Source organism: Pongo pygmaeus, chromosome 5 (genome assembly GCF_028885625.2).
Source record: "Pongo pygmaeus isolate AG05252 chromosome 5, NHGRI_mPonPyg2-v2.0_pri, whole genome shotgun sequence".
NCBI classification, from domain to species: Eukaryota; Metazoa; Chordata; class Mammalia; order Primates; family Hominidae; genus Pongo; species Pongo pygmaeus.
The window spans coordinates 72545876-72560446 of NC_072378.2; the positions used below are offsets into that span (position 1 = coordinate 72545876).

Consider the following 14571-nt stretch of genomic DNA (forward strand, 5'->3'; position numbering starts at 1 on the left):
AAAGATAATCAGTTTCATTTTTAGTATTGATCACAATTATGAACCATGGATTTTAATTTTAACTTTAGCTAGCTCGCTCATAAATAGTAAATTATGTAAGTAAAAATAAAATTATTTAAGGTTTGCATAAACTATGACTGCGTGAGTGCTAGAGTGCAATATTATCTATCAAATGCCTTCAAAATGTACTTTCTGTTAAAACATCTCTGAAAGGAAGAGAGAAAAGCAACAAGCAACTCTTGATGAATTATCTGAAAGAGCTCACATAACATCCCACCAAGAAACAATGGCAGATCCTCATTAGGGCAAAAAAGGCAGTTGGAAGTATGTAGGTTCACATCTGGGCAGATGTGTCCCAAACCACAAATGTGTGAGCTACAGCCAGAGAGAACACACTGACTTATGCTGTAGCTTGCCCCTCTTCTACCACCATAGGAAAGAAAGAACTGTCAAAGATCCCACTCAGACTTCTCAATTCTCCAGAATTGATGCCATGGGAAAACCAGGAGGTAATGTGGCAGTGGGAACCAGACAGATCTGGGTGGAATCCTGATTTTGCCTCATACCAGTTGCTTGTTTTGGCGGGCAAGTTACTTAAGTTCTTTGAACCTCAGTTTCCCAAAATATACATAGGAGAAAGGAATATCTTATCAAGTGCTATTGAAGACATACAAAGTACTTCACATAACAAGTGGTAGACAGATGTTATGAAAACACAACCACACAACAACAAAAAAACCACCCTGGGATGTATCAAGATGATTTTCCTTTTTTCCTGCCCACCCAGGCATCATTAGCTACTTTGAAGATAGCAAAGAAGGGTTCTAGGCTGTTAGATTAGCTCTTCTGGTTTTATTCTTAATATGACTCAGGTTAGAGAATCTTCTCTTTATCTCTTTCTTTCCTTCCTCCTCTTATTCAACAAATATTTTTTACTGTGTCAGGAACTGTGCTAAGCTCTAAGCACACAATGTTCAGGAAGAATAGTAACAGTCATAGTAGAAGTGGCAACAGCAATAGCTAACTTTTATTAAGCGCTTACTGTTGAATAAAAGACATCTAGGCTGGGTGCGGTGGCTCACGCCTGTAATCCCAGCATTTTGGGAGGCTGAGGCGGGCAGATCACAAGGTCAGAAGTTCAAGACCAGCCTGGCCAACATGGTGAAACCCCTTCTCTACTAAAGATACAAAATATTAGCCAGGTGTGGTGGCATGTGCCTGTAATCCCAGCTACTCAGGAGGCTGAGGCAGGAGAATCACTTGAACCTGGGAGGTAGAAATTACTATGAGCTGAGATCGTGCCATTGCACTCCAGCCTGGATGAAAGGGTGAGACTCCGTCTCAAAAAAAAAAAAAAAAAAAAAAAAAAGCCATGTCTGCCTTTACCTAATTGACAGTCTGGTATATGGAAACAGATATTTACGTAATTGCTCAGAACCAGAAATTTCACATGTAACATATTTCATTATTTTTCTCAGTTTTTTTGATACAGGACACTAAGACTCTATGAAACCTAAATGCCGGTAAACCAATTTGGAACCAAAGCTCAATACTAAGAGGTTAAATTAAAACACTAATTTTCTTTACTTTCTGCTGAATAATTTTGCTTAAATGGTTTTGGGGGGAAAATACAAAACTTATACTGAATGAAGAAGAGATTGGTGAAAAATATGTGGTTAGAGAAAGGGAGTAAGAATATTACAGATAAATGATTCAGGAATAATTAGGATATAATTAATTGAAAGTTAATAATACAATTGCAAAGTAGGGTTTAGGCTTTTTAACCTATAAAACAATTTGGATTCCTTGAAATCAGCTGTCACCTAAGATAGGCAATGGATGTTTTCTTTTTAAACTTTACATTTGTTCCTAATCTTCCCACTTTCCACCAAGTGACAACAAATTTTGTCTCTTAGTGACTGATTCCCAGCCTGGAATCTACAAGTGTGATAATGGAAGTCTATGGGCCATTTAATAGCTGAAAAACACCAACAGGTTTAAATTTACCTGCAATAAGGCTACACAAACTAATTCAAATGTTATGTTTCTCTGCTTTCATCAGAAATTGCATCAAGTTATTGCAGGAACTAGTTATCTTAGGCAGATTAGCTATTGATGGCATCATGGAATTTGTTGATGAAATATCGTTTTAAAAGATGGGGCCCATGTTGCAGGAGGCATTGTAATAAGAGGTCTCAGTTCTGAAAAGCTTAGGCTCCCAAGCTTAGTTAAGAAATGTGTTACGGCAGGACCCGGTGGCTCATGCCTGTAGTCCCAGCACTTAGGGAGGCTGAGGCAGGAGGATTGCTTGAGCCCAAGAGTTAGAGCCTGGGCAACATAGTGAGACCTCATCTCAAAAAAAAAAAAAAAAAAAAAGTGTATTATGTTTAAAACAAAAAGAACTTGGCTAGCTAATCCAGCAGTATTCTGCAGGAATAATTTATGGGAAAAAAAAGACACAAATTTCCATATTAATGTACATTTCTCTAGAGAGAATAGAGTGTTTTGCAAACACATTTGTATCTCAAAAATGCATGCAGTTCCATAAAAGACCATTTTAACAGCCTTTATATTTTTTAAGGGATGCTATTACTAGGTGTTATATCTTGGACTTCTGGAGATCGCACGGAAAAGTTAGAATTGCATTTTGACTTTAACTTTCATTCAGGGTTTCAATGGACATTAAAAAGGCAAAACACTTAGTGTTCAGCTTCTTTTTTAGTGTGTTTTTCTATTCTTAAGGTGTGTCTCACATGAGATGTTTTTAAATTGTCCACTGTAATCTCAGGCTTTTATATTACACATCTGCAGAAGCCAAAAATAATTCGATGCATGACTTTTGCCCCCAGAGTTTCTTATATTTACTGGTAAACTATTTTGGTATCTTATATTAACAGAGTTATAAAGATTAATACGTAATATGTTCTCATACAGAATTATGAAATTTCATGTCGCGAAACGAAAGTTTAAGGAAACATTACGTCCATATGATGTAAAAGATGTCATTGAACAATATTCTGCTGGTCATCTGGACATGTTGTGTAGAATTAAAAGCCTTCAAACACGGTAAGCAATGGAAATGTCATTCCTTGTAAAGGAATGGGCGTAGAAACTATCTAGGAAGAACTTCTCTTTAGTAGAGTAAACCTCTGAACTCCATATTTTTCATTCATTTTTAGTGGGCAAATGGAATTTGCTTTTAACGTTGATTTTATTTTGCTTTTAACATAGATATAACTCAGGCATTCAAAGCATCCAACTGTCTCATTTGCCTCATCTGTAAAAATGGGAAGAAAGTTAGTTCTTGCCTTATAGGGTTGTCATGAGGATTGAACGAGTTAATGCATGTAATTCATAACATGTAACAGTCCTGGCACTGTGTCTAATAAACATCAATGGTTGTTGCTGAAGTTTGAATGATTACTGCTGCTGCTCCTCAATTATCTAAATTCCATTTATTATCTAAATTCTAATCATCCTTTGGGAATAACGTACTATTTCTCCTTCATTAAGTTTCATCCAACCATCCAACCTGTGAAGACGGGCCTTTCTCTGACCTTTATACAGTAGCAGAGTCTACTGCAGAGCACAAGAGCACTCAGAATCTTGGTGTGCTGGGCCAAAGTTGAGACTTGGCCCTTCTGTTGTTTCCTGGTTGCAAGTGTGTTCACCTTGCTCTAGACTAAGACTGAGGTCCTTCATTCATGTCCTGTATGGTTCTACAAATATACTATCCTCCTAGTAGCGTCTTATTGAGTGATTAAAAGAAATGAATTCCACACGTTAATTCCAACCACATATGGTTGATTGTGATTATCTCAAAGCCAAAATATTTAGTAAATTCAGTTTTTTAAGAGCCTTGCTTTATTACCAGCACAAATTACCAGCATTTGTGATTGTATAGTGCCCAAAATGCAAGGACTGAGACTTGAACTTTTTTTATGCCCCCACAGCACACTTAGCCCAGTGTGAGGCATACAATGGGCCCTTAGTAAAATACCTGTTCATCAATTGTTATAGAAATAACAATTTGTTAATTCATTTAGCAGGTAATTATTGAGCCCATCATGTGTGCCAGGACCTGTGGACATCCAGAGATTGATAAAATAATGACCCAGACCTTGTAGAGTTTGCAGTTTAGTAAATTAGATGTCATGGCAGGAAGTGAGTACGACCTATGTTTCTCTTCAGACAAAGTAAACTGGAAAGTTGTCAATACTCTTGATAATTCAATTCTAAACACATACAAAAAAAGAAGAAAGTGATTCTCATTTAGGCTGATCAAGTTCTCTTGGAAATTGCTTTAATTCATTCTGTAACATCTGTAACATGACCAGAGATTGTCGTCATATTGCAATCTCTGCCTAGATGGCCATGGCCTTCTAAGTTCTTTAATAAAACTGTCTATAGCTCCCAAGGTTTTATAAAGTTGAACTGCTACAGAATTTATAGAAGCAATCTTGGGTTTCTAGCTCATGTATCTTCTCCAACTTGAACTCCAAAAGAAAAAGACCATGGCTTTCTTATCTGCTTATCTTTCACATATGTACAATGGAGGCTCATAGAATAATCTGTTCTATTAATGTAAGATCACTATAGTTATGATTTTTGTCATATTTTGAAATGGTTAAATTCAGGAACTGCCTGATCAGAGGTAGAAACATATTACTTTGTAGTTTAGAACACTTTTACTTCCAGAAGATCACCCATAAGTGATTTCATCTTGGACCAGAATAATGAGAAAATTAATCTCATGTGTAATCTCATGTTAAAATAAGCATATCAACTGGAACAAGTTCTTTCTTATTTCATCTTACATAAATTGAAGATAACTGTATTTAATTTTTTTTCCAAAACTCTTCATTCTGACCTAGGGCAATCTCCACCTTCAGCCCTCATAATCAGATCTCCTCTTTCTCTGATAGTGTTGATCAAATTCTTGGAAAAGGGCAAATCACATCAGATAAGAAGAGCCGAGAGAAAATAACAGCAGAACATGAGACCACAGACGATCTCAGTATGCTCGGTCGGGTGGTCAAGGTTGAAAAACAGGTACAACTCAACTACGCTGGGTATCTTTTTTAGCCAGAATTTTTTTAATCAAAATTTATTATAAGCAATTGTATGTATTCCAGGGATTATTTTAAAATAAATAAAATCACAAAAAATGTGAATAAAATTAAATTTTCTTTGTGTGTAGACAGTGCTTCTGAAACACTCTGGATTTCCCTTTAAGGAATAGAAAATTTCATCTCATCAATTAATAGTTAATTGGAAACAACTATAGATTTCCAATAGTTGAAAATCATTTAAAAATAACAAAGATCTATTCTTCATTTGTGTTTCGGTTGTTTTTATTGTTTCTTTTTTAGGTCATTAATTTTTTTTTTTTTTTTTTTTTTTTTTTTTTTGAGACAGAGTCTCACTCTATTACCCAGGCTGGAGTGTAGTGGCATGCTCCCAGCTCACTGCAACTTCCGCCTCCTGGGTTCAAGTGATTCTCATGCCTCAGCCTCCCAAGTAGATGGGATTACAGGCATGCGCCACCAAGACCGGCGAATTTTTGTATTTTTGATAGAGACAGGTTTCACCACGTCGGCCAGGCTTGTCTCAAACTCCTGACCTCAAGTGATCCGTTTGCCTTGGCCTCCCAAAGTGCTGGGATTACAGGCATGAGCCACAGCACTCAGCAGGTCACTCCTTTTAAAAGTAAAACAAGGCCGGGTGTAGTGGCTCATGCCTGTAATCCCAACACTTTTGGAGGCCGAGGCGGGCAGATCACAAGGTCAGGAGTTCAAGACCAACCTGACCAACATGGTGAAACCGTGTCTCTACTAAAAATAAAATAAAATAAAATAAGATAAAATAAAATAAAATAAAATAAATAAAAATAAAACCTTATTATAATTCTGATGACACATTGAATGTTTGTTAACCTCAAGTCTGTTGTATCTTCATATACAAAGACAATTTTCCAGAAATCAAAAGGCTCCCCCAATTTAATCAAAAATACTTCATATATTAATTCTGGAGCGTTTTGTACCTTTTTTTTTTTATGTACCTTTAAATTCAGAATCACCTAGATTGATGCTTAAGGTATTGGTTTCATTATAGAATAAGTTCCTTACTAGATTTCTGTAGAGTTTCAGAATGTCTTCATAGAGGAGACTTAGGACAGACAATCTGACAGGAATGGGAAGTCTTTTTTTTTTTTTTTTCAGACAGGAACTTCTCTGTCACCCAGGCTGGAGTTCAGTGGCACAATCATGGCTCACTGCAGCCTCTACCTCCTGGGCTCAGTCAACCCTCCCAACTCAGCCTTCCTAGCAGCTGGGACTATGGGCATGCACCACCACACCCGGCTGATTTTTGCATTATTTTTGGTAGAGATGAGGTCTCACCATGTTGCCCAGGCTGGTCTCAAACTCCTGGGCTCAATTCTCCTGCCTCAGTCTCCCAAATTGCTGGCATTACAGGCATGAGCCACTGCACCCAGCCTGGAATGGAAAGTCTTAAAGTTGCATTTTTATAGTGCTTATATGACTTTTAAGAGGCACTATTTAAAGATGTGGTGGGGGAGAGATGCTAATAAAGACTATGTAGAAGCCAAAGTGTCCCTCTCTTCCTAAGTCCTCCTCTGGCCCCATCATTGCTAAATGCTACATTCACTAAGGGTCAAAACTGCATCGTACTTTAAATTCAATATTTCTTTAAATGTGTTGGCACACCTTGACTTCATTTTTTAAAATTAAAAAATGAAGTCCATTCTTAATAACAGATTATACTCATGTGTAACCATTTTCCTCACTTCTAGGTACAGTCTATAGAGTCCAAGCTGGACTGCCTACTAGACATCTATCAACAGGTCCTTCGGAAAGGCTCTGCCTCAGCCCTCGCTTTGGCTTCATTCCAGATCCCACCTTTTGAATGTGAACAGACATCTGACTATCAAAGCCCTGTGGATAGCAAAGATCTTTCGGGTTCTGCACAAAACAGTGGCTGCTTATCCAGATCAACTAGTGCCAACATCTCGAGAGGCCTGCAGTTCATTCTGACGCCAAATGAGTTCAGTGCCCAGACTTTCTACGCGCTTAGCCCTACTATGCACAGTCAAGCAACACAGGTGCCAATTAGTCAAAGCGATGGCTCAGCAGTGGCAGCCACCAACACCATTGCAAACCAAATAAATACGGCACCCAAGCCAGCAGCCCCAACAACTTTACAGATCCCACCTCCTCTCCCAGCCATCAAGCATCTGCCCAGGCCAGAAACTCTGCACCCTAACCCTGCAGGCTTACAGGAAAGCATTTCTGACGTCACCACCTGCCTTGTTGCCTCCAAGGAAAATGTTCAGGTTGCACAGTCAAATCTCACCAAGGACCGTTCTATGAGGAAAAGCTTTGACATGGGAGGAGAAACTCTGTTGTCTGTCTGTCCCATGGTGCCGAAGGACTTGGGCAAATCTTTGTCTGTGCAAAACCTGATCAGGTCGACCGAGGAACTGAATATACAACTTTCAGGGAGTGAGTCAAGTGGCTCCAGAGGCAGCCAAGATTTTTACCCCAAATGGAGGGAATCCAAATTGTTTATAACTGATGAAGAGGTGGGTCCCGAAGAGACAGAGACAGACACTTTTGATGCCGCACCGCAGCCTGCCAGGGAAGCTGCCTTTGCATCAGACTCTCTAAGGACTGGAAGGTCACGATCATCTCAGAGCATATGTAAGGCAGGAGAAAGTACAGATGCCCTCAGCTTGCCTCATGTCAAACTGAAATAAGTTCTTCATTTTCTTTCCAGGCATAGCAGTTCCTTTAGCCATACATATCATTGCATGAACTATTTCGAAAGCCCTTCTAAAAAGTTGAAATTGCAAGAATCGGGAAGAACATGAAAGGCAGTTTATAAGCCCGTTATCTTTTAATTGCATGAAAATGCATGTTTAGGGATGGCTAAAATTCCAAGGTGCATCGACATTAACCCACTCATTTAGTAATGTACCTTGAGTTAAAAAGCCTGAGAAACCAAACACAGCTAATGCTATGGGGTGTATGAATATGTCAAGTTTAGGTCATTTAGAAGATTTGACATTGTATTTTGAAATTATGGGAGTAAACACCTTCAAATTTCAGGCATTTCTGCTTTGTGACTAAATACAAACTACATTTTCAAGATTAGGCCATAATGTATATTTAAACACAATGGCTATCAACAGCTGCTAATAAGGTATCAACTAAAGCAGAATTGGGGAATAATAGAAATGGCTGCTTATTTCAAGATATATTTGCCAACCCATTCCTATTCAGTCATTTTATTATTAATGTAATTTGAATGTCAATTTGTGTGCTTTTGGTGATTTAGCGCTGTGGCAAGCAATTTTGCACATCATTTTCATGTTGCTCTTTATGACAAGAATGTTCTTCAATTAGAAAATGTGCAAATAATGAAATTCAGGGCCAGTGGGGCAAACAGACTATCTGACATATTTGACTTTATGAAAACATATTCCCTGATGGCAGAATCAACTTTATAAGTGGTCAACTTCTACACAAGCGTATGAAATACTGATCAGTAGAACAGCCATTGTGATTGGACTGGTTTCTCTGCAATGGCGCCAACCCCAGGCTTGCCAATACTGCCTATGTAAAGGGCAAGTGTGAGAAGCTATTCTCATTTCGCTGACATACAGGTAGGACTATGGGGGATGGGACATTTGAGTGGGACTGAGATAGGAAAGGCTTGAAAAGAACCCAGAAACACCACCAGGAAGTTGGCAAAGTAAAAGAAAATGACTTCCCCCTCAAAGGGCAATGAGAGGGAGAGAAACAAACCAAAATAGAAGAACTAGACTTTTTAGAAAATGAGTATTGCTAGGGAATTCAACTACCTAATCTTCCCTTATTCTTATATATAAGCAGAGAATTTTTGCAAGGTATTTATTTTTTAATATGCCCTGAATGTCTTTTGCTATTATGTGTACATTTTGCATATGAAAGTCTAAAACGAAACTTCCTTTACTTTTTATACTGTAGTGAAAATTTTCTATTCTTCCCAAGAATGTTGTCCCAAATCTGAAATTACTGGTTCAATTTCCTGATATAAACATTTACAATTAGAAGCTAGATAGTACTGGCAGGGTCTGCAAATCAGAACACTTAAATATATCATGGCAGCAAAAAGACCAAGGGAAACAAAATGACAAATGTGTTTATCAGAAAGCAAGCAATGCTGACTGCTTGTTAGAAACCCATCTAGCTATCTTAGGTCATCAGAACTTCAGCCAACGTAATGACATTCAAAAAAAAAGGACATAAGAGATAGCATTTCAATTCAATCAAACCCTAGCCACAGGAGGACTCAAGAAAGGAAGTTGTTTCCTTGGCAGACATTAATGCTGCCTCCAGAAGTACTTCTCCAGCAGCCAAGCAGAATGAGCTGGGTTATCAAGTGGATGTTCAAAGGAAGAAGGAAGCCCTGAACTCCACCAATCCTCCCCAGCCCTCCCCAACAGGCTTTCTCCATCATTGACTCTCCCCTGCTTTTCTTCTTCATTAACTCCTTATTCATTCCCTGCCAGTATTTTGCTTCTGAACTTCACCAGGCCTTAACCAGCCTCCATCCCCAGATCAACCAGTTCTCCGCTTTACCTAAAATGTGCTTCTCAACCTTTTAGAACCTTGTCCCTTTTGATAAACACAGAAATTTTTAAAGCTTCCTCTTCGCATCCCACTTGGATTCTAAGACAATTGGAATCATTTAGAATCTTTTTGGCTGCTGGAAACATACAGAAGATAGAGGCTAAATTTTACACTTCAGTTAAGACATTGTCAATCCTTTTAAGCAATTGTTCTCATTTTCAAAATACAGAATGTTAGTAAATTATGAAAATCAATTTTTCATCTTCATTCAACCTGAAGTTGTGACTCCCCCTCGCAAGAACGTTGCATATACACACACACACACACACACACACACACACACACACACACACACACCTCCACTGACCAAAAGCCAGACACCTGCCGTGACTGGGCAGGCTCTCTCCCAGTATTAACAGAGGAAGAGGAGGGAGGCAGCAACTTTCAGGTAGCACTGATTCTTGGACACACTCTGTCCTGGGTCGAACCCCACTGGCAGCAGGAATTCTGAATGTATTGGGGACACCTCCTTAGACCTCGTTAAGTCTCAAACACAGTACAGCTCACCCAGCATTGTGGAAGACTGAAGATTCAGAAACAAAACCTACACACAGCACTGAGGTCTTAATCATAGCAAAATGTGATAAACCGTGTTGTGAAAAACTTTTATACATTGAAGCCATGACCATTTTGTGTCTATCTTACTCTAGCACAAAAATTGGGGGATGTTAAAAGATAGTTGTGTGGAAGCTATAAGTTTCTGTCTGTCGTGTTACTCTCTGTGGAAATGAGAGGGGTCTCCCATTTACACTAAGCAAATTTCCATTGGTCAATTTTAATGATGTCTTGAAGCACAATTTAGCTGAGCACTGAGTAGCCATATGCTTTCTGAGTACAAGTGTGTCTGCCTTCTTCAACATGTAGGGTTGATCAAGCTAATACTTAATTGCAAATATCCCTTGTATGAGGTTAACTAAAAAAATTTTGCTATGTCTGATCTACATGTTTGCATTTTGTTCAACTAAATTAATATTTGTAGATTGCAAGTTTTGTTTAAAATAACTTTACTGAGTTTTTAAGTCCTGATCTGTTCTAAGGTGCCTTTCTCACCTCCCATTGATTCAGTGATTCTGAAGTTCTTAATTTGCAAGTAAAATAAGTCTACTAGAGAGGAGGAAATCAGGCACAAAGTGACCAATTCTCATGCCATTTGCAAAGCAAAACTATAAGGATGATGAAACCTGGCTAACTAAATTAATGGATCATTTCACTAAATCAGATAGAGGAAATATCATAAATATTAACTTGTCTCCCTAGAAGCTGATATTTTTCGCCTTAAATGACATGGTTGTGTTTTTGTAAGACAAACTTAATCTAATCTAATTATGTGCATTTAAGTAAGCAGTTCTAAGTCATGTATGACAATGCAATTGTCTGTTTCCTGAAAACAAATAAATCAGGAACACCATATCCATTTCAAGCTATCATTAAAGTGTAATTTCCTTTGCTCTGTTTTACTGGGATTATTTGTTTTAAAGTAAAACATTAAAAAGATGCCTATAAACAGCTAGTGTGACTATTTTTATCTGGAACTAACTAGTTGGTTCTGAACTGACTGGACCAAGTCAACCAAACTGACTGTATACAGATTTTGGACTGAAATATAAAAATTATCTTTTTGCAGTGTTATTGAAGAAGTCTTTGGTATTTTGGGAAGGGGGGAGATTTGCGTATGCTCCTGGGGTTTTTGTGAGAAATATTAATTTGAAATTGATTGTAACTCAGATACCATGCATGTGAGTTTTGTGTTATCTATAATAAAGGGATTTGCTAAACAATGTTAAGAAATGGGGACCAGGTGGGTGCCCAAATGTTGCAGCCTCTGGCTACTCAGAACTACCATTTTAAGCACCTACCTAGCTCTGCCTCACCAGGGAAGGGCTCTGCTCCAAAAGGACCTTTTTTTCTTCTTCCCTAAAAAAATCTCATTTTTTCTATTTCACTAGCAATTTTGCACTAAGTGCCAAGGGTTAATTCCAGTGGAATTATTTTCAAGGAGATACAGAATGTTAAAACTCTGGAATACAAAGCAACAAAGCCCAATAGAGATGTTTTAGACAGGAGGAAGAATTACAGAGTGGTATCCTAGAGGGAAGAAAGGGCTTCCCACTACAGCTCTAAAAAGATCAAATAGTTATGTGCCTGTTCTATCAACTTCTAGTTGAGGGAAAAGAAAATTGTGTATGGTATATGCTTGCTAGACCAACTTAAAAATGTTAAGCCGCTTCCAAACATTTTTGGAAATACTTTAGCAGTACTTCCCACTCCTACCATTTAAAGCAAAATATACTTACAACAGTTATTCTATCCTAACCATTCATGAAAATGGGCAGCCAGATCTTCAAGTGACAACTTTTATCAGTCTAGATTCAACTGCTTTGAGAATCTGGTACAAGTAAAAATTGTTTCTTTGAAAAAACTTAAATTTTATCTCACACAGTTCTGAGATTTGAAAACAAAATAGAAAACTAAAAATGTTTTTAAAATAAAAATAGGCTGAGCACAGTGGCTCACACCTGTAATCCCAGCACTTTGGGAGGCCGAGGTAGTTGGATCCCCTGAGGTCAGGAATTCAAGACCAGCCTGACCAATATGGTGAAACCCCACCTCTACTAAAAATACAAAAATTAGCCAGGTGTGGTGGTGTACGCCTATAGTCCCAGCTACTCAGGAGGCTAAGACAGGAGAATTGCTTGAACCAGAGAGGCAGAGGTTGCAGTGAGCCAAGATTGCAGAGATCACGCCACTGCACTCCAGCCTGGGCAACAGAGTGAGACTCTGTCTCAATAAATAAATAAATTAATTAATTAAATAAAACAAATTTTCATTAATTTGTTTTATTTAACAAGACTTCTCCCTCTAGCCCACCTAATTCCAAATTACTGAAGTTTTTGCTACATTTCAAAACAGAAACGTAGCAGATACATTATGCACAAACTATCGATTTAGGCACTGCCCTGAAAATCACAGCACCACAAAAACTGGTGAATGGCAAAACTTTCCTGTTCAAATAAATAGGAAGGTCAAAGGTACATTGATATGATATATTACTCTTTGCCTAGTCACATGATTTACTTCATTTCTGTCACGATGTTGGCGACTATTTTAAGTCCAGTATGCTCTAGGATACATATCAGGGTTCTAGGGTTTCCATACACTGTCATAACAGCTGCACCTACTTTTAGAACTTTTCACTTGTATGCTTTTTTAGGTTTTTTTGTTTTTGTTTTTGTTTTGTTTGTTTGTTTGTTTGTTTTGTTTGATTGTTTTTGGACACAGTCTTTCTCTCTGTCACCCAGGCTGGAGTGTGGTGGTGCAATCTCAGTTCACTGCAACCTCTACCTCCCAGGTTCAAGCAATTCTCGTGCCTCAGCTTCCTGAGTAGCTGGGATTACAGGTGTACACCACCACCCCCAGCTAATTTTTTGTGTTTTAGTAGAGACGAGGTTTCACCATGTTGCCCAGGCTGGTCTCAAACTCCTGAGCTCAGAGGATCCACTCACCTTGGTCTCTAAAAGTGCTAAGATTTACAGGCATGAGCCACCGTGCACAGCCGCTTTTATCTTTGGTGACACTCATCTCTTTCCATTACTTGCTGCTTCTTCCTTCTCTGTTCCTTTGCCTGCATTGCTGTGACTCACTTCCTGTATCACCAATCCCTATCCATTCCTGTGCCCCCAAGTAACTAGGTACTCACACCCTCCTCTTGCTGCAGCTCAGGGTGCCACTCACCCTCACATAAGCCATGAGGACATCACACCATGCACACCCCCAACACACAGATGCTTTTCAGAAGTGATGGCACTGGCGCTCCTCATCTGAGCCCTCTGGCCAATGCTGCAATGCCCAGTTCTACCCCCGTTACCAGAAATCCCTTTGCTTGCTTGGTGGGAGAGGAGGCAAACCCCACTCCAGGATGGGAGCTCCTTGCTCTTTTTTTTTTTGAGACAGGCTGGGGTGCTGTGGCGTGATCTCGACTCACTGCAACCTCAACCTCTCGGGTTCAAGAAATTTTCCTGCCTCAGCCTCCCTAGTAGCTGGGATAACAGGTGTGTGCCACCACGCCTGGCTAATTTTGGGGTTTTATTTTTTGTTGTTTTTGTTTTATTTTTCCGAGATGGAGTTTTGGTCTTGTTGCCCAGGCTGGAGTACAATGGTGCAATCTCAGCTCACTGCAACCTCCACCTCTTGGGTTCAAGCAATTCTCCTGCCTCAGCCTCCGGAGTAGCTGGGATTACAGGCATGCAACACCATGCCCATCTAATTTTTGCATTTTTAGTAGAGACGGGGTTTCACCATGTTGGCCAGGCTGGTGTTGAACTCCTGACCTCAGGTCATCCACCCTCCCCCACCTCCCAAAATGTTGGGATTACAAAGTGTTGGGATTACAGGCGTGAGCCACCACACCCGGCCTAATTTTTGTATTTTTAATAGAGATGGGGTTTTACCATGTTGGTCAGGCTGGTCTTGAACTCCTGACCTCAGGTGATCCGCCCACCTCAGCCTCCCAAAGTGCTGGGATTACAGGCATGAGCCACCACGCCTGGCCACTCCTTGCCTTTAGGGTAAACTAACTCTTCCACTCTGGGTTCCCAAGCCCTTGGTTGTCACCTGCTCCCCCTCCCCTTCCCCATATCTACAGCATCTCACCCTTTCCCTTCATAAGTATGCTTAAGCCTCTCCCATGTTACCAACAACTTTCCAGTACCCTCCCTACCTCTTTTTTTTTTTTTTTTTTTTTTGAGACGGAGTCTGGCTCTGCCGCCCAGGCTGGAGTGCAGTGGCTCGATCTCGGCTCACTGCAAGCTCCGCCTCCCGGGTTCACGCCATTCTCCTGCCTCAGCGTCCCCAGTAGCTGGGACTACAGCCGCCCACC

At 39.6% G+C, this 14571-nt stretch overlaps 1 protein-coding gene across 3 annotated transcripts in view; it reads left to right on the forward strand.

Annotated features, from left to right (window-relative positions):
- The window catches only part of KCNQ5 (potassium voltage-gated channel subfamily Q member 5), a 592520-nt gene extending 581315 nt beyond the window's left edge, over nt 1-11205 (forward strand). For all 3 annotated transcript variants that reach the window (XM_054490399.2, XM_054490397.2, XM_054490398.2), the window contains 3 exons: nt 2935-3066; nt 4926-5052; nt 6815-11205. In XM_054490399.2, coding sequence (XP_054346374.1) covers nt 2935-3066; nt 4926-5052; nt 6815-7777 — 1222 coding nt within the window. In that variant the 3' untranslated portion in view covers nt 7778-11205. The remainder of the gene's footprint in view (nt 1-2934; nt 3067-4925; nt 5053-6814) is intronic.
- The last annotated feature ends 3366 nt before the right edge of the window (nt 11206-14571 follow it).